Consider the following 20025-nt stretch of genomic DNA (forward strand, 5'->3'; position numbering starts at 1 on the left):
TGAATAGATCCAGACAGGCATCAGCTTTCAACTTTAGAGGTGAACTATTTCTTCTAAGGAAGAGTGCTGTGAGGCAACAGCACTTACCAGCGCACAAGATACTATCAGGATACTGCAGCTAAAACCAAATATTAGCAAAAATGATTATTAATTTAAGGTTTGACTGAGGAAGCAGAAAGCATTAAAGGTTTCAAAGTGGATCTCCCTTCATGTACATCTTTAATGTTTAATCTTAGATACATTTAGCTTTAAAGGTTATACCACAATGTCGTCTTTCCTGAAACAGAAGAATAACGGCTTCATCCATCCCACTTTTTGTGTGTAATGTATTCGCACACACAGAGAGATGAGATACAGTATATTAGTTGCGATATAGACTATTCGATATTAGGAATGAATGTGTTTGAAAACGTTTCCATCTTTCAGAAAAACTTGATCTGTGTAGCCGGCCGGACATCTAAATGATGCAACTCTGACAGCAGTGCTGTACTGTGCAGAGATTCAGGATGAGTGAAGTCTGAGCACATTTAAGCCTGACTGACTGATCCTGTCTGAGCATACTAATGATCCAACACACAGCCAGACGGCATCTAATAATCCCTCCAACACACACTGATATGCTGTTCAACTGTATTTTAGCTGCAAAAAGCTGCGATAAGTGAGCAAAGAGTGAACTCTTTCTGACGGTCTTCAGCATGTGTGAACAAAGAACCCAAGCTGGGTCCTCATGAAAAAACAAGTCTGAGCTCAACTTAAGGACTTTAAAGCCCCCAAAGCCCTTACAGATGTTACCATAACATCTGTTCTCATAGAGGCAACATAAAATACAAGCTCACACAAGCTGAAAACACGGTTACTGCATGATAAATAACTCAAGTTCTTTACCTGGTGGTTAAAATATAACTTTTTAATTTTCTGATGTGTAACATGTTCAAATATGCACTGAATCTTTCTTTTTCTTTTTTTGGTATATTGTCTCAAAATTTCCTGGAAATTGTCGGTTTAATGTTTTATGATGTGATTGTGTTTTGTTTGCAGCCCCTCCTTCATTTTCAAAAAAGGTTGCTGTTTTTTCAATTTAAATTAAAAAAACATTACAAATGCAGTGTTTAAAAGATTTAAAAGGCTTCGAAATACATTTTGTAGTACACAAACTCTTCATGAGTCTCAGAAGACTGACTTTACAGCCTGTAGGTCATGCATCTTTTCCATTTGCAATTTTCTCTCCAGAGAGACGTGTCAGACAGAAAAAGTCCTGAAGTGAGCACAAAGCTTCAGAGAAACGCACCGCCACTTTGACATTCAAGCAGAGGTAAGTGACGAGGTCGTAGCCTTTGGACAAACCTCGAGCTTCTACTGCTAACTTGTTCAGACTGTTCCTGCCTGTGAATAAAGTCTACATTTTAAGCTTCATTTCAAATGATTAAAGCTTGACTTATATTTACGAGACCCGTCATTTAACTCCGTTTGGACCTCGACAAATAAGATCACACATGGGTACCTACTGAGACTCGCTATGCTTTTAATCATTTAAAGAGATTCATGCCTTCAAACATTTAAAGTTGTGTCAAAACATTTTTGTGGAGATGATTAATAATTAAAACATGCCCCATGAGAATCAGTTTTATCACAGAAAGAGACCAGACACAAATATAGAAAAGGACACATTTTCATAAAATATGTTGTTTTGTTTGATACATTGAAAGTGTTTTAAGGGTTTAACTAGGATCATGTAGAATTTCTAACTGCTGGTATCTTGATAATCTTAATCCATCACCGCTCAAATGAATTACTGATGATCTCAGTCAGATACTTTCTGGCCTGAGGCAACAAATGAACGAGTCTCTTTCATGTTGATCTGCCTCCAGGATCTGTTTGTGGTCACTTAGGTCTTAAACAGACATCAGCTGTCCACCCTGAGATCTTCTTTTTTTCCATTCCAGTAAAAGTTTAAATACTGTTGTCAACACATTTTATGATTTTGAGTTTTTTCTCTGTAAGAGCAAGCATCAGTCAGTGGAGTGGAGACTTCTCTCTTAAGTGTGGGCCATTAGAAAATAATAAGTTAAAATCTAAAGAATAAAATGAGGAGCATTATGAGAATCTCATTCAGGCTCTTTACAAAAATGGAGCATAAATGCCACACTTCAAACCTTTTTAATTTAAATGACCTCAACTTGGCAAGACTCGCCATCAGCCATCAAGGACTGGATGTAAGACCACTTTCTCAAACTAACCCTACACAAAGCACACACAGAAAGTGTTCATATTTAAACTTCTCCAAACTAGAAATGTAACTAAAACGTAACCTTTAAAAAGGTACACCAGCGTCTGTAAAAGTCAGCCATGTGTACATCTGCTCTGCTTGGTATTAATAATAATGACATTTCCCATTTCCAACAGTTTGTTTGCCCCGTACATGTAAATGTGAATTCAGAGGCATTTTAAGAACAACATTTCACCATTTAGTTGGAGTTAAAGTTTTTAATCTCAGTCTTTAAGTCAATATCTACTTTGAAACAGAACTCCAGTACTGAAAGCAAAGAAAAGCTCTGGGGTTATTGAAGGAAATATTTACCTTGATAAAGTGGAATGATTTCGGGTGCTTACACACGTTTGCTTTGATTTGTTGTAGAAGAAGAAACTGTAGTCATCTTTTGGGTCGTTCTGTATCTGTGACATTTTAAGGAGGGTCAGAGCAAACATCAACACAGGGCTCTCCTTAGCCCATTATGTCACAGCTCAGTGCATAGGCTCACCAGTGGCATGTGTTAGGCTTAAGGGGGAGGATGTTATTGAGTAAAATAAATTCACTTGATTAGGAAACCTTCTACTGTCAATCTGACAGAAAAGAAAAAGCAGGCCTCTTTTGCAGGTTTGTGCTTTATTTCAAACGAGATGGCTCATGTGCAGACTTCAAATAAATGTTTCCTCCAACATGAGCGTATAAAACGTGTGTAACCACAGTGCACTGTTCAAAAGTCCTGAGAAACAGCCACAGAGGACAGAAATGTAAATGGGTAGGTGTTTGTTCCATCTGTGTTATTGGATACTGCCTGTGAGATGACTTTGTTGCTTTTGGCAAACCCGACCATCAGAGCACAGCTACCGACAGTCTCTTCCACAGAAAATGTGCAGTTTTGCTTTTATAAGACACTACTTCTTAAAACTCACTGAGCTTCTCCCATTTGTCTCCGTCCCACATGTGTGACAGAGCAGTCGCTGTGACTTTGTAATGGGAGCCAATAGATACTCCTATGTCTCAGCGAGGTGATTGATAGTGCGGGGGGAGATAATGTGAGGCAGTGCAGTTAAGGAAGTACAAAGAGCTTTATATTTCACAGAATCACCTGATGTGGTATTCTTTAACATATAGAAGCAAACAAACAACGTACATATTATAATTTGGTCAGATAGATGCTAAATTGCCTTTTTGTTTTTTTTGTTGGATCATGATCCATGTAGTGACCATTTTTAGTGCAAAGCTGTATATTCCCATTCTTCAAGAGGAAACGCCTGAATTTTATCCCAGCAAAAGAGGTAAATAATGGTCATAATTTGTGAAGAAAATATTTCTCAAACAAATCCCCAGCCTCTGCAACAAACACTTAAGTTCACTGAGTAGTCATCACTTGGATTATTTGTAAGTGCTTCATAATATCCTGTCCTAAAGGGACTTTACAATGTTGTCTCATTTGATGCATTGTACCCGAGTTAGCTTAGTTCTAGTCTCCATCTGCAGGTCACATATTATCTGTTGAACCTACATGATGAAGTCATAAAAGGTATTTTGAAAAGGGTTCATGCATGACAAATGACATCAATCATTCTGGGTTTAAAAAAGACAAAAGTCATATCTATATAAAAAAAAAGTCTTTTTTTTTTTTAAATCATAGTAAAAGTAATTCAGTTCCTTCTCTGTTGCTTTTTGTTTTTGTGATGTACATTTTCTGATTCCTTAAAGTATTTTTTATTCAAAAGACGGTTATCTATGATCGCTGCCATCAGAAGTTCTGTTGTCACTGAGGCTGTTATCTCTCTAGAAACTGTAATAAAAATCTGTTATGTGGTGCTAAATTTGGAACGTATTGTTCAGAGAAAAGGAGTTGGGTTCTCCTATTTGAGCCAAATACTTTCAGTGTCGTGTGATGTAATTTCCCTGTGTTACACACAGGATTTCAAAGGGGGGGAAACATCTCTCAACCTGTTAAAAGAGCTTTGGTAAAATGAGCAAGATAAAAAAAGCAAAGAGAGAGCATGCTGATATGTTTGTTTTTTATGTGAAGTGCAGCAGTTGTTATTTACTCTTCTGTGGTCTCTGGTGGTTTGTGAAATGAGGAGGCCCTGTCAACAGGCTAGACTTTGATCAATGGCCCTCTAGGTAGCATCACTCGTTTCTGTTTTCTTTGTGGCCTGCTGTTGTTGCATTTATATTTGAATCTCATTTTTATTAAAGCAGGAAACAGTGAGTATCCTTCTCTTTTGGTCCAGCAACACAGAATGTTTTATACTGCTATGGGCACAGTTATTTGTTTTTTTATTCACTTTTTATTTTTTTATTAATCCCTGAGGGGGAAATTCAGGTTTGCATTCTGTTACTGTGAGAGACATGTTTCTCACACACACAGGCCTGAATGACATACATCTATAATAAGCACACATAAATGGTGTGTGTTGCCTTTAAAGTGCTCTCCAGCTGTGCAGCTAGAAATACTCTTATGTGACGCCCATTTCCACTTCACACAGCTGCAGCCACATGGAAGCCGAGTTCTTTTTCACTTTACGTACAACCAGCAGCCTGGATTTACTATGAAGCATCGGATTGATATTTCATACAGTTATTGTTCGGATCAGCATGTTTGTACAGTGTAACACTTGATAAATCTATTCTTTCACAAGGACACATGCAAAGACAAGCAAAGAGCAAGCAACTACCCGTTGCATTATTTGCTATTAATTTTCAGCTAATGTCAGCCGGGTCTAGGATGGTCTTCAGACAGGTACATGAACACTGGGGTTTTTCTACATAACTTCCATACATGGATTAAGCTGCTCAGGCTCATGCAGCATGCATGTTTTTCTAGGTTTTATTACATATATGATTGTTGTGTAACCTTCACAGTATGCACATCACCATGGTGTGATGCAATCAATAATAAAACGTGGCGGCACTCTACAGCTGATTTTAATGTTGTAACTCTGAACTTAACTAGGTATTGAACAGAATATTTGTGAGTAAAGAGGCTTGATTGGTTTATAAAATGTGGTCGAGTGCCGACATTGGTCAAACTTTAATGATTAATTCTGATGCATATTTTGTTCTACACTTTGGGATTTTCAACTACCGTAAATTCCGGACTATAAGCCGCTACTTTTTTCTCACACTTCGAGCACTGCGGCTTCTACTCCGGTGCGGCTAATGCATGGATTTTTTATGGGGGACAATGAGCTTCTGCCGCAAAAACATTTGACTTCGTCACGTCGGATCTTAATATCAGTCATTTTGCGCTTCATGCACGCACCCTCATGATGGAAAACACACGGAGAAATGCATATGATGTAGCTTTCAAGTTAAAGGCGATCGACCTGGCTGTCAAAGAAGCTAACAGAGCTGCTGCACGTTAAGATGACACTGACAGCGACAACAGAGACTGAGGAAGTGAGTAATGAAGTCATTCTGAGGCAGTGAATGGATGGACTTTTTCTTGTGAAATATATTACGGTCATCTTTTTCATCAGCCGTGTTACAGACACCGTCGGCTAGGCTTCGTATTGTAACGGTTCATGTTGTAAAGTCAGTAGTTGATAATGTGTTCATAATTCCGATTATGTGGAGAGTCAGTGAATGCACCAGCGAGAACGTGTTGAGTGACTGTATGAGAGAACGCTGGGGGAGAGAGTTGGATTGTTACGGCAAGTTATGTGTTGCTCTCTTCTGTAAACGGCGTGGTCACGGCCGACAGTGATCGGGTTATTAAAAGTTATTATTTGAACGCTCTCGTCGTCCTTTAACGTCCGTACGGACGCTACAGTATTTGCGGATGTTACCGGTAGCCTACGTCTGTGTAAATAGCTCTTGTTATAGCGTGGACACCTGCGGCTTATAATCAAGTGCGGCTTATATATGTACAAATACATTTATTTACTTATTTTTAGCCGGTGCGGCTTATATCCAGGTGCGCTCAATAGTACGGAATTTACGGTATTTATCTTATCTTTATACGTGTTTACATCTGCTACAGATGACAGATTTTTTCGTTGCTTTTTCAGAGCACATGACTCATTAATTACTGTCAGTACCTAAAGACAAATTTCAACTAAAATCTTAAAAAGTGTATCCAGAGAAAGTTACCTACGCTGCCTTTAAATTATTTGTGTTGGAGTGAAGCTTCTTATGTTCACACAAAATGTGTTTTAAGCAATCACATGTCTCTTCATACTTCCATAAAGGTTTGTTTGGTGTTCTATATCTGAATTGACCTGCTCTTAAACATCCATCATGGTGTTTAAAAGCCCCATGTCATAGTTAGATATTAAATGTTAGCACTGTGAGTGTTTTAAACGGATGCTGCTGTTTGTTTTTTCCTACATTTGAAAACGCCTCTCTATGCCTGTTCAGTCCTATTTTGATGTTTTCTTTATCAGTTAGAAGAGTTCCCCTCGAGGGACAATATAATGTGTTTCTCTTTCACTCTTGACAAGTTGTCCTAAACAGAAGTTGTTTGATGTGTTACTTCTGACATGTGCTAGAAGAAGATTTTATTCCTATCCACCATCATGCTGTGAACACATTTTCCTTTTCTTTGTTCCTCTCCTCATTTATTGTAAAACATAATTTATGCAGGTAATCCCTTTATCAGCTAAAACATTACATGAAATGTTTAGACTCTCATGCCAAGCTTGACTATGATTTTAAAATCACAGCAAAACAGAACAAATAGTTGCTGAACCAATTTTATGATGATGAAACATATAAACAAAGACTTTCCACTACCACTGTTTAAATGTGTCATATGTAGAATTGTGAAGCTCAAACTTCAAAATTACTTAAACAATACTAAACCTATATAATCTGCAGTTGAGTAGTTATATTAGCTTAAATATTTCCAACAATTAACAAAGCCAGATAAATCCTTAATTTAATATCTTTTGTGACTGTGGCCATGACAGACCCGTCATGACAGCCACATTTTTTTATTGCCATGGAAACACTGGATGTTACACCAAAGACCGTAACACAAGGAAGCTGGAACTTCAACAGAAAGCTGCCGTACTGTTGCTTTATGTGCTGCTGTGATAAAAAAATAAGTTCATGTGAATCATACTGCAATACGTAGTCTTTAAACATTTTCTCTTCCTCTGTCTCGCCCGTTCATCTGGCGACGGTCAATCTCTGAGTTCATTTTTATCTGTGGTTAGGGTGAAGTAGCACATAGAATCACTTCCATGATTCCCTGTCAGACATGACACCATGGCTGTTGTTTTGATTGAGAGCCTCTGGTGGTGGAGTTTATATTATGTACAAGCGTTGTACTTTTTTGACCGAGTGACAGCAATTACCTGCAGTGTAGGTACACCGTGAATACCTGAATCTGCAGCATTGAAGCAAATTCCAAGTTTAGCTGTCCACTTCATGATTTTGCTATTTGGTTCTCAAGTGAAGTTTTCAACCAAAGCAGGTGGAGAAACAGAAAAAAATATGACTGGACAAGCATTGATCAACACAAAAAACTGAAGGCTGATTAGCTGAAATGAGAGAGGGAGGTATAGGGAAACATTTTACTTTGGAAACCTGCATTTAATTCTCCGTGTTTCTCAGATTGTTTCCTTTAATCCTGTCGTTTTTAGACTGTAGATCAAACAGCTGTTGAATAGGAGCCTAGCCAAGATAAAAGCAGTTATTTAGAAGAGTGTTTGCATGCACCAGAAATGCTAACCCCAGAAATATTCATGAGAAGCATCATGTCATTCCCTTCCTACCATATAAATAAGAAATGATCTTTTAAGGATTACCTTTAACGATTTCTTTAAACAGAAGTGAAAGTGTCACAAAGAAACAAATACTTGGAGGGGATTTTAAAAACTTTTATGGCAAAGCCACAAGGACAGAACTGAAGCTGGTATGTTCCGGCTGCAAAGTAAATTATACTGAGCTTTTCAGAGTCTAGCTAGTTGAGTTTGGAAATGCTTCCTGACTGAGTAGACGACTGAACTGTCTTTAACATTAAAGGTTGGTCTGAATCAAAGACGATCAAAGATAATCTTAAAAATCACCTTTTAGTAAGCTATTTTAAAACAACAGGAAGTGTCAAATGTTAATATAAACAACATTTCAACATTTGGTTGCTCGATTTATATTTTGTAAACGTTATGGGGAATGTCTGTTTTGTGATCAGTGTGGATATGTTGGATAAATGCAATTATGGCTACTGTTCAAAAAAATAAAGGGAACACTTAAACAACACAATGTCATTCCAAGTCAATCCCACTTCTGTGAAATCAAACTGTCTACTTAGGCTCAATAAAAGGAGTGGTTCTGCAGGTGGTGACCCCAGACCACTTCTCAGTTCTGATGCTTTCTGGCTGATGTTTTGGTCACTTCTGAAAGCAGTGCTTTCACTCTCGTGGTAGCATGAGACAGAGTCTACAACCGACACAAGTGGCTCAGGTAATGCAGCTCATCCAGTATGGCACATCAATGCGAGCTGTGGCAGGAAGGTTTGCTGTGTCTGTCAGCGTAGTGTCCAGAGCATGGAGACAGGCCAGTACATCAGGAGACGTAGAGGAGGCCGTAGGAGGGCAACAACCCAGCAGCAGGGCTGCGACCTCCGCCTCTGTGCAAGGAGGAACAGGAGGACTGCCAGAGCCCTGCAAACATGACCTCCAGCAGGCCACAAATGTGTCTGCTTAAACGGCCAGAAACCGACCACTGGCCATGGATTCCTCCTAATGCAAGACAATGCTAGACCTAATGTGGCTGGATAGTGTCAGCAGTTCCTGCAAGATGAAGGCATTGATGCTATGGACTGGCCTGCCCGTTCCCCAGACCTGAATCTAATTGAGCACATCTGGGACATCATGTCACGCTTCATCCACCAACGCCACAACGCACCACAGACTGTCCAGGAGTTGGCTGATGCTTTAATTCAGGTCTAGGAGGAGATCCCTCAGGAGACCATCCGTCACCTCATCAGGAGCATGCCCAGGTGTTTAGGGAGGTCATACAGGCGCGTGGAGGCCACACACACTACTGAGCCTCATTTGGACTCAGTAGTGAGTTTAAGGACATCAAAGTGGGATCTGCCTGTAGTGTTTTTTTACACTTTAATTGTGAGTGTTACTCCAAATCTAGACCTCCATTGGTTAATACATTTGATTTCCATTGATCATTTTTGTGTGATTTTGTTGTCAGCATATTCAACTATGTAAAGAACAAAGTATTAAATAAGAATACTTCACTTGTTCAGCTCTAGGATTTGTTATTTTAGTGTTCCCTTTAGTTTTTTGAGCAGTGTATAAAAAGAAGGGCCTGAAAATGGCACCCTGAGGTACTCCAAGCTTCACCTCTTAAGATCACATTTCCCATTTCAAACATAGTAGACAAAAATCCATATATTTTTGGAGTTTTAGGTCACACAAGGACTAGACTGCAATAACACTTCTGGAAGAGTAAGACTACATCTTTTACGTTTTTGTATTGTGGTAAGGGACACACACACACACACACACACACACACACACACACACACACACACACACACACACACACACACACACACACACACACACACACACACACACACACACACACACACACACACACACACACACACACACACACACACACACACACACACACACACACACACACACACACACACACACACACACACACACACACACACACACACACACACACACACACACACACACACACACTGAGCAGGGAGCTCGCCAAGTTATTTTTTTGGTCCTGATTTGTTTTGTGCTCTTTCAGCAGGATTGCGCTATCATCAGACTGGATGAAAATCACCTCTGTGCAAATTGAAAATGCCTGGACTTAATCCATCTACGTGTTTGGCACTCTGTTTGTTCAGTTTGTCACGGTCCCTGTGTTTGCGCAGTTTATTAGGGTGTGTTTAGATTGGGTAAACAGAATACATTTATTCTAACCTCCAACCTGCAGCCATTAGCTTGATTACCTTAATTATGAGTTCGGCAAATGCTTGATGAATCCACAACAACGGGGAAAAGAAGCAGTAAAATGTTGTTACAGAATTTCATTGATGCACTCTGTCCTCTCTGGATACCTTCAGGTGTTGACACACAGTGGGTCTGACCTTTTTGCCTGGATTTTAATTCAATTAGACAGAAACAGGCAGATGTCAGTAGAAGGGCACTGGGCAGGGCTGACCTTTCTGTCTATAGATTAGAGTGAGTAGGCTGAGAGATGAGGGCGAGTTTGGTGACTGGACAAAGTCTGTCCTTGAGTTATTTCAACATACACAGTTACTCAAAGGCACACACGCACACACACACGCACGCACACTTTTGTCAATAATGTGCCACTGTCATTGTGCTACATTAATGCTACACACATGCCAACGTTCAACAAGAAAAGATTTTACGAGGCCTCCCATCAAAAGAGGAGGAGTAGGACTGCAGGAGAGCAGAGTGCTAGGGTAACATTTGCACAGCGCAGCTTTCATTTTCTCAAGCTCTGAAGGGCAAGAATATGACATGTTGGTGGTGTGATGATTATAGAAACCCGGGAGCGATAGAAGTCATCCATCATAGTCATGCTAGCCAGATGAATACCAGAGCATACAGACAGATACACACCGATAGTGAAGATAGGCCGCTGCAGGGCGAAGAGCTGAAGCGTAAGCACCCGAAACTGGGACCGTTATAAGCAAACATCCTCTCCTGCTGAGCAACTGACAATCACAGAAGTTTAAGATTGTAAGTTCATGACCTGAGGATGTTTGTAACATTATTTTGGATGCACAATGGATCACACTGAGTTATTGCAGAAAGGGCACTTAACTTAAAGACTGGCTGCTTGTACGCCAAATGGAAAATGGACTTTAGCTTGTATAACACTTTACTTCTGACGACTCAAAAAGCTTTTACATTGCAGGTCACACCTACACATTAACACACTCCCATCAGAAGTAATTAATCCCACACATACTCATTTATATGCTGCCATCAAAGCTGAGAGAGCAACTTGGGGTTAAGTGTCTTTCCCAAGGACACATCAGAACTGTTGCAGCAGGAACTGGGGATTGAACACCGACCTTTTGGCAGAGAGACAACAGACTCTACCAACTGATGTACGGCCGCCTCTGCATCTGTCCGCCCATGAACTAAAAAACATTGTACTTGTCACAAAATGTTACAAAAAAGTGGGTGTTGGGTTTTTAAAAGGTAGAAAAAGAAGCATAGCCCCCCCCTCCCATATCCAGTGGCTGATACTATCATAATAATAGACAAACAAAAAAAAGCCCAAAACAAAGAGAAGTGGAGATCTCTAGACAGAGACAGGATGGAATGGGATAGGATAGAAAATGGTTAGAAGAAAAATATCACTTCAAACACACATTCAACTTAGGTTTTTCCTCAAACTGAAATTAAACAAAGCCAAATGATGGTGTTGATTCTCTGGAGACGGGACACCCCAACCTCTCTAAACAGCCTCCCAGCCCAGCTGAGTGTAATCAGCCACCAGACGAGAGACACTGTTACAGGTGCAGTCAATAGCTCCTGATGAGCAGGAAAACCTGTGACCTTGTTCTTTTAGTTCTCTGTAAAAAAAAAAAAAAGTTTTATACTATAAATATGAAGGTCTTTGTTATTCATTATTTAGTAACTACATACATGTCCTGGTTTATTTTGATTTATATCAATGACAAATATAGATAATATTTCTTTCCATTATAAGCATTAACATTTCAGGGTTCAGACTGTTATACCCTGTCACTATTCTTTCTGGCCTTCACTACTGCTACAAACAATTAAATGTCATAATCAGGACATGCCAGGAAAAAAAATCCCAAAGGTAATCTCCCATAGGACAGCAGCATGATTTCAGTAACAAGGACAGTGCACACCACTAATCAAACTTAATTAACAGTCAAGATCTCACAACAGTGTGAAAAACATCAGCAGTATCCCTTATGCCAACATTAACAGAGCAGTTTGGAGCCACAATCCCCCCAAACTCCAAAGTTTCTCTGTTACTTTTCAAACAACAAACATGTTCATGTTTTTTGTCCATTTTATAGTTTTTATGGTAAATGCTATTTTTCAGCAATATTTCTAGAAACTGTATTTCCTAATTTGATCTTTGTACTAGCTGTTTGTTTTCCTTTTCCTGTTTGCAGCAGATTAACAAGCTACAGAATCACTGTGGAGCAAACCTGTTGGCCAACAGATTCAAAAGAGGACAATGATCGAACTCAGCTGTATTCTGCAACCCATCGCTGTCTCATTGCATTAATTATGCACTCTGAAGAATCTTTTCAATCAGAGAGTTGTACATTTTTAATGACTAGGTCCACTTAAACAAACCCCTTAGGATTACAACATAGAAAGCACCATACCTTCAGAAGAGAGGTATGAAATACTATCTGCCACACAGGACACATGACAAGGACAAAATGTAGGGAGGGAACTTTTGGGCCGACTTCATGTCGCCTCTTAAAGAGTTTGAATCTTGGGTCAAGTGGTCAAGTATACAAATAAAAGAGCAAATCAGTAATCTTCAATATGAAAAGTAGAAAGTGGTATTTTTGAGGCTCATTATTGTATGCAGAATTAATGATTAGTATTGTCAGTGTTCAATTAATGGGAATCAGTTTCAGCACTTGCAAAGCTTTATATGCAAATACAAATTCAGCCTAAATTATATAATGGCTGATTTTTAATGATTCACAGTACCAGTGCAGTTTGTAAACAGGATTAATTGTTGTACTACACTATGAAGTCTGAGCTATAATATCCGACCTGTATAAGCAGATTTTGGTGTAGGCAGATGAAACAGTCCATGTGAACAACAAGAGTCAGGTGGACATTTCTTATGACTAATACCAGCTGCCATCGACAAACTGCTGAAAATGATTTATTTGTCTTAATTAACAGATACCTGCATAAAAATGAAGCTAACAATCTGTTCTTAATCACATCTTTTACACTTGAGCAGCAAATCTGCTACAAAAACTTAAAAGTTGTTTTCTTCTCCTTTCGAGGACCGATCTGACAAAGCCTGGCTGTTTAAGTTGTCTTTTCCTGCACGATACTGTTGCTAATTTAATAAATGTAATCCCTGTTAAGTACAAGTAAATTGGTTTGATTTTTGTGCTTATAATGCTGAAGTGCGCCTGATGAAATGAAACTCAACAGATGAAAGAGGGTTACTCTCAGATGCCGTAGACCAAGACATGACTTAAATGCCACATGGAAAGGAAGTCTTTTAACGCGAGCTAGACCATGATTACCAATGAGTTCTAAGATTGATATGGATCATACCTGCACAAAAAGTCTAATCAAGGGTTATGTTTTCCATTAAGAAATTTTCTACAGAAGAGTAAAGTTTACATCCATCCTCGACAATATATGTTCTCTGTAAGTTTAAACAGGCCTTGTGCAATCGAAGAAGGCTCTTAGGAGGCCTAGCCATGCATGGATCCGATACCTCATGCAAATGATAAAGTTTAAGCTGACCAAACACTACAGATCCTCTCTGAACACACACTCTGATCTTCTTGCAGGAGATGCTGTGTCAAATCTAAGAGCAGTGCAGTTCCTCCTCCTGCTGAGGGCTGAACCCTGGAGACAGCAGAAGCCTCATCGTCCGAATGTTAACAGCGTTGCCATTTGCTGGTGCAAAGATAGAAACAGCGGCAACAAGGCATGAATAAATCAACATTAACATACTTTTAATGTTTTACACATTTTCTGAAAGTGCTGTTTTGACTTCATACACAGCTTGGTGGGCAAATGTTTCTTCTCTACAGATCCCCACAAAAGTGTTTACTGATCCTCTGCAGGCTTCTTCACTTAATGCTACAGAGTATATTAGAAATATTACATTCAAAGTACTGTAGACTCATTTCTGTCCAACTTAACATAATTAAAAACAATGAAGCATGTATGTAAATCGACAACAAACATATCAACATAGTTTGAATAATGCAACGCATGGGCGTTAAAAAGAAAGTTAAGAGAGATTTTGTGACCATTTAATTTAAAATCTCCAGGGAAAGATGGATACTATCCAGATCAACAACTCAAAGAGTGTATTGTCTTAATCTTGCTCATAATAATCATAAGGAAGTTGACTATCTAAAGATATCATACAGTATGTAGCATCTATGCATAAAAAGTCTCAAACTGGACCACTGTTTGAAGGATGTGTACTTACATTTTTAAAACACCAAAAATCGATGACCAACAGCAATCAACAGGATACAACATGAGAAGTTACAAAGAAAGTTTAAAAACTGTTCATATGAGCCGAATATACTTTAGCTTATGTCCTTTTAATGAATGAGAAAAACTTAATTGATGGATAACCCCTTCAGATGAACCATGCCGTTTTTGAGGGGGTCCAATAAAAGTAACGTGATTAACAGTAGGCTTAGTAGTTACTGAAGGATGAAGATTACAACTCTCATAAGCATTTTCAGATGATGTCAAACTAGCAGCAGAAACAACTTTCACTATAGGTGTAAAATTAATTGGTAACTCTGAGGCCTTATCGCTCTCCTATTAGAGGTCGCCTTCTATGATGCTGTAAGATTCAACACAGAGTTCAAGTTCAACAGTCTCCTTTTACATTTTTCATACCGGAGATTCAGTATGAAAGGTAATTAACAGGGAGCTGTTATCTAGTAACAGTAAAAGATATGCTCAGTTTTCTTTAGTAATCACACTATCATTCATTGAAATAGATTGTGTGCATGGTGTGTGTCTGACACAGTACCTAACTGGACCTCAAGTAGCTTAATAGATATTTTTCTTGTTTATTGGGACTCATTCATGTGAATTTTAAAAGATATCCAGAGGATATATTTTTCCGTATTTTAATGATGTAGCCTTCGGCACTTACAATACCAGTGACTCGAGTGAATGTGCAGCTGAAGTGAACAGTGATGGTTATATAGAATAATCATCTCCTTGGAGATATGATTTATTGTACAGACATGCACCTGACCTATTTTAATGGGGGGCTTGTTTATAAGATTTAAATACCTTGACCTGAGATTCAGTGTTTGTATGTCACACCGATTTCCTGTCTACCTGTATGTGTGCAAATAATGCAAACTAGGTGACTGAATGAGGTAGGATGTCTCTGACTGTACACGCTCTGCCTTTTTTCACTCTTTCTCGACCTCCCCCTCCAGCCTTGTCGAGTCTGTGCCTGCTGTTTACCCCTGTAAAGCCAGCTGTCTCCAAAAGGAGCGCCCTAGATTTGAAAAAAAAAAAAAAAAAAAGGTGCAACACATCTCAGTAAGGAGAAATATGCACTTTATTTCGATATTTGATAAACTTGTGAAGCCTGGACTCAAGTAGAAAATTGTGTGCTCCGGTTCAAATTTCAACTTTTAAACGTTCTAGTTTTTCTTAATGATGTATTTCTGCTCCAAATACTACGGTGCCTAACAGAGAAAAAGAGCGGAAACTGGGGCAAAAAAGAGGCTGTGTGGGCTCTGAAAATCCTGAGCCACACAGTTTTCAAAACACAGGAAATAAAAAAAGACCTTGAGGTAGGTAAAGCTGAAAATAATAGTAATAATAATATAACAATGGAAGAAAATCTGTGATCACCTATAAAAGACTATTCTACCTGCAGTCTTTTCTTTCCCCTCCTCTTATAATAAAAAGCTAATAAGCCTCCACATTGAGATGCTGTTCTAATTGTGTGCGTGTGTGTGGGCCCTGTAATAGGTGACTGTGTAATTGGCTGCTTGAAAGGCTGATCACTAACAGGCATGAGATGAAGGGCTCAGGGGAGGAGACGTCCATCCTCACTCTCCTCTGTTGCCATGTCACCGAGACAAACACGTTGGTAAACAAACCAGCCAAATCTGTCCTCTATAAGGATACCTTCCTGCCTAAAACTGAAAAGATGCACAACATTTTGAACGGTACATCTGTCCTACATTATGAAATAGGTCAGTCAGATTAAAGACGGAAGGTAGATGGTGCAAAAGGGGGCTGAAGTAACACCAAGAGAGAGAGCAAGAGGAGAAAAAAGGAAACATGGATACAAAGCCTTTGGTCACTCTTATTCTTGGATTAATGAGTGAAATTACTGAACTATGTAGCAGACTTGCACTATACTGAAAAAAAAAAAATCCCTCTCTTATATAAAGCAGTCCTCAGGTAAAAGAAATGAGGTAATTGTCACTGATCTGCATCATGAAAACGTAGACTCAATCCCTTCCTGTACTCTCTCAGAAGTAAATCACGCTCCTAGATCTAAAGCCTCTGCCTGTGTTCACACTGGAACTCTTTTTTTCATAAAAAAAAGCGCAGCCTTCAGCACGTTTTGAGCACTTTTATGTTCTCTAACTTTAACAACAGGATTAGCCTATCGTGGTGGAGCTATGGCCGGAGCCCAATGCATCAATTTAGCACAGGAAAGAACAAGCGGGACAGGAAGTCAGACACTGATACAACATTAAAACCTCCAGTTTATATTCAGAATAAAACACTCAGTTTTCATGGTTCAGAAACAGTGTTTATGTGTTTATAAGGTTAATATTGAGTTTTATACCACATATATATGTTATTATTATTACTATTATTAAAAAAGAAAGTGCTAACATTGATAAAGACGTGAAAGTGCATTGATGCAGCACAAAGAAAAGCTGAAAGAAGCTCAGAGGTAGCACATGTCACATGGCTGTGACTGATTGATCACAATGTTGATCTGACTGTGGGCTGTTGACACTGAAATAATATCTGTCTATGCAAATATGCATCTCACTCTCTATTCCCAAAGTTTGTTGTCCGTTTAAAGTTTGATCATCAGTTTAAAATGTAATTAAAATATCTCAGCCGTTCAAGGGACTACAAAGCCGAGAGTGTCAGCTAGCATCCAGTGCCATTAATGTCAGGACGCTCTGAGAAGCCTTCTCACTTCCAGCATCAAGAAAATGGTATCTTCCAGTTCATAATAAAACAACAGCAGGGGGCTGTCTTTGAACTCACTACATGTTAATAACTGGGGAACACTGAAGCAGTTTTCAAAATATACACTTTGTATGTTCGCCATAATTCTTAAAAATAACCATGAACTTCTTTCAAAGGGAATGCAGCCATTAGCAAGAGATGTTCAAAGGGTGAAAATCTTATCTGTTGACTGCAACATTGATCGCTTTTCAGGACTTCATAGCTAATCTAAAGGCTGTAAAGTCAACACAACAAAATGTTTTCAAAAACTTTGAAGCTTTTAATTCTGACAGCCCGTATATTGTCATAAAAGATCCAAAATAGCTGGAAGCGTGCCCCTAAAGTAGTCAGAAGCGTGATTGTTAATATAAGAAAAGTGTTATTGTGTGGTCAGGTCATTGTGACAGAGTATTTTGAAGGATCACTGCTCAAAGTTTCAAAAGCAAATGGTAGATGGGAATGGAAAATGTAATCCTTGATAGAAAACAGGCTGCAGGCCCATCAGTCAGAGAGATCTTATCATGCTGCTACACCCTGATCCCTATGCGCTGCCCTGCACTCTTTCTATACTTTATTAAAACCCGACCGGCTGTTCTGTGACTGAACCCTGAGCTTTGATCGGCTCCTAAAGTCAGCGGGGGAAAGAAACATCTTCCCACTCAGGAATCGGTGCTTTTGTAAGTTGTAAATAGATAGTGTCTGTTGAATCAAAGTGGCACTGTGTGAGTGTGACACTGTGGTAGAATGATAGACTGAGGTGTTACCTTGAGTCCTCCACACTCTGCTGCTGATCCTTGGTCCACTCCGGTGATGTAAATTCCCAAAGCATATTCTGCTCCACCTCGGATCATCAGACCCAAAGACCGGCCGTCATCCAAAACCAGGTTGACCTGTTTTTAAAGAAGGCATGTCAAGTCAGCCGTGTTCATATCAAAAACTGTCTTAACCAGATACGTCTTTAAAAATCAATGTTAGGATGGCATTTCAGGCTCATTTGTGTTGTTTGACATGCTCGAGATCTGCCTGTAGTGTCGGCCATTTACACAGAAACGGTAGATGAGATATATGATCCATGGAGGGAATGACAGCCCTGCGCTGAGCTGGGATTTGATGGCCGAAAGTGAAGTGTTTCAGGAGCTGCTTAGATGTGGTTACTCAGGGTCATTAATGAGGATGCTGAACCTGTTCTGATTGGAGGAAGGACTGTTTGAAATGGTCAATCAGTTTGTTTACAAGGCTCATCCGTGTCAATCCCCTGATAAGCTGAGCAGACAACATCTGATGCCGTTTGAATTCAAATAATCCACTGACCAGAAAAATTAGAGGACCACAAATTATCTGTGCAAGAGAATCCAATTAAATACATCCTGCTGGAGCTAATAATACTGGTTGGTACATGACAGTGCTGCGTAAGAGTAAACATCTAATTAAAATTTCAGGTAACACATTTATTCCATTACAGACTTCCTTAATTTGTGTGAAAAGCTGTTTTCAGAATAAAATTATTTTACAAGTAGCATATTCAATCTATTCAAACAAATCAAACTACTTTGATTGAAAACATGTGGAAATGTAAAAATAAAGAAAAAAAAGCTCATTAGTTCAGCTCATTCAATCAATCTTGTAGGAATATAAGAAACACTCCTCACACTGAAGCCCATGTTAACACTATAGCACTACATAGATGCTGCAAATCTTCCAAGTATCTAGTCAGGTGTGTTTATAAGGACATGTTTGCTTGAAATTCTCTTTTTTTTTTTATCCAATTCTTCATAAACTCGAGTAATGGTTGCAAGTATGATCGAGTCAAATCAGCAGTTTGTGAATGAATCAAACCAGTCCATCAGACACATATACCATGCAGAATAAATTAAAACATATCCTCCTGGTTCTAATGCTTGGTTTAAGTTTTAGCTCCTCACCTTGACTTGTCTCCAATCCAATAGCGAATAGACTTCCAATCATGTGAGTGGCTGATAACATATTTGCATAAATGAGCAGCTGAACAGATGCGCCAAATAAAGTGGCTGTGGGTTTATATCGACTCCGCAGCAGCTGTTTTACTCTATGAAATCCATAGAAACCTTTAAAGGCCGATCTTCAGTCTTAAACCAGAGGCTATAGTGATTGATGATGGCTTCATTTGTCTGATTAAACTCCATTGGCTGAGATTCCAGCACATACAGTCCCTCTTTTGTGTCTGGTGCCTCTGGGACAAGTCATCAAGGGTGTCTTAACTCTGCAATGATTTATTATAGTTATAGAGCCTCAAATTCCCTTACTGGAATCATCCTCTTAAGCCAGAGTCAAGATTAAATCTAAGGATTTTAAAATGTTAACTGAATATTCCTAAAGCAAATTCATTTAAAATATATCAAAAATGTGAGAGGATTTGGGGTCGCCGGTGGCGCAGCAGCAGTGCGCGCGACCCCATGTATTGAGGCTCAGTCCTCGCGCGCGGGCGGCCCGGGTTTGCGTCCGGCCTGTGGCCCATTTCCCGCATGTCTCTCCCCACTCTCTCTCCCCCTTTCCGACTCTATCCACTGTCCTCCCTCTATCAATAAAGGCAAAAAGGCCGAAAACAAAACTTTAAAAAAAAAAAAAAAAAAAAAAAAAAAAAAAAGTGAGAGGATTTAAACCTTGACCGACTGCAAAAAATAAACATCTCAATAAAAGGTCCAAATCATGTCAAACTGAATCGTAGCATAAAAGCTAAATGTTTTCTCCAGGCTTTGTTTCAGGCCTTGGGCTTCCTCTCCTCTCTAACTTACAACCCTTTGGATGACCCCCACTCTGCGTTTTCAAAATATATACATTTGGAAAGCAAAGAGATCACATTAAGGG

General features: G+C 39.2%; 1 protein-coding gene across 2 annotated transcripts in view; it reads right to left on the reverse strand.

Moving 5' to 3' along the window:
- Positions 1–20025, reverse strand: part of whrna (whirlin a) — a 130870-nt gene that overhangs the window by 44974 nt on the left and 65871 nt on the right. For both annotated transcript variants that reach the window (XM_079364196.1, XM_079364197.1), the window contains one exon: positions 17946–18071. In XM_079364196.1, the coding sequence (XP_079220322.1) occupies positions 17946–18071 (126 nt within the window). The remainder of the gene's footprint in view (positions 1–17945; positions 18072–20025) is intronic.

Source organism: Symphodus melops, assembly GCF_947650265.1.
Source record: "Symphodus melops genome assembly, chromosome: 16".
Lineage (NCBI taxonomy): Eukaryota > Metazoa > Chordata > Actinopteri > Labriformes > Labridae > Symphodus > Symphodus melops.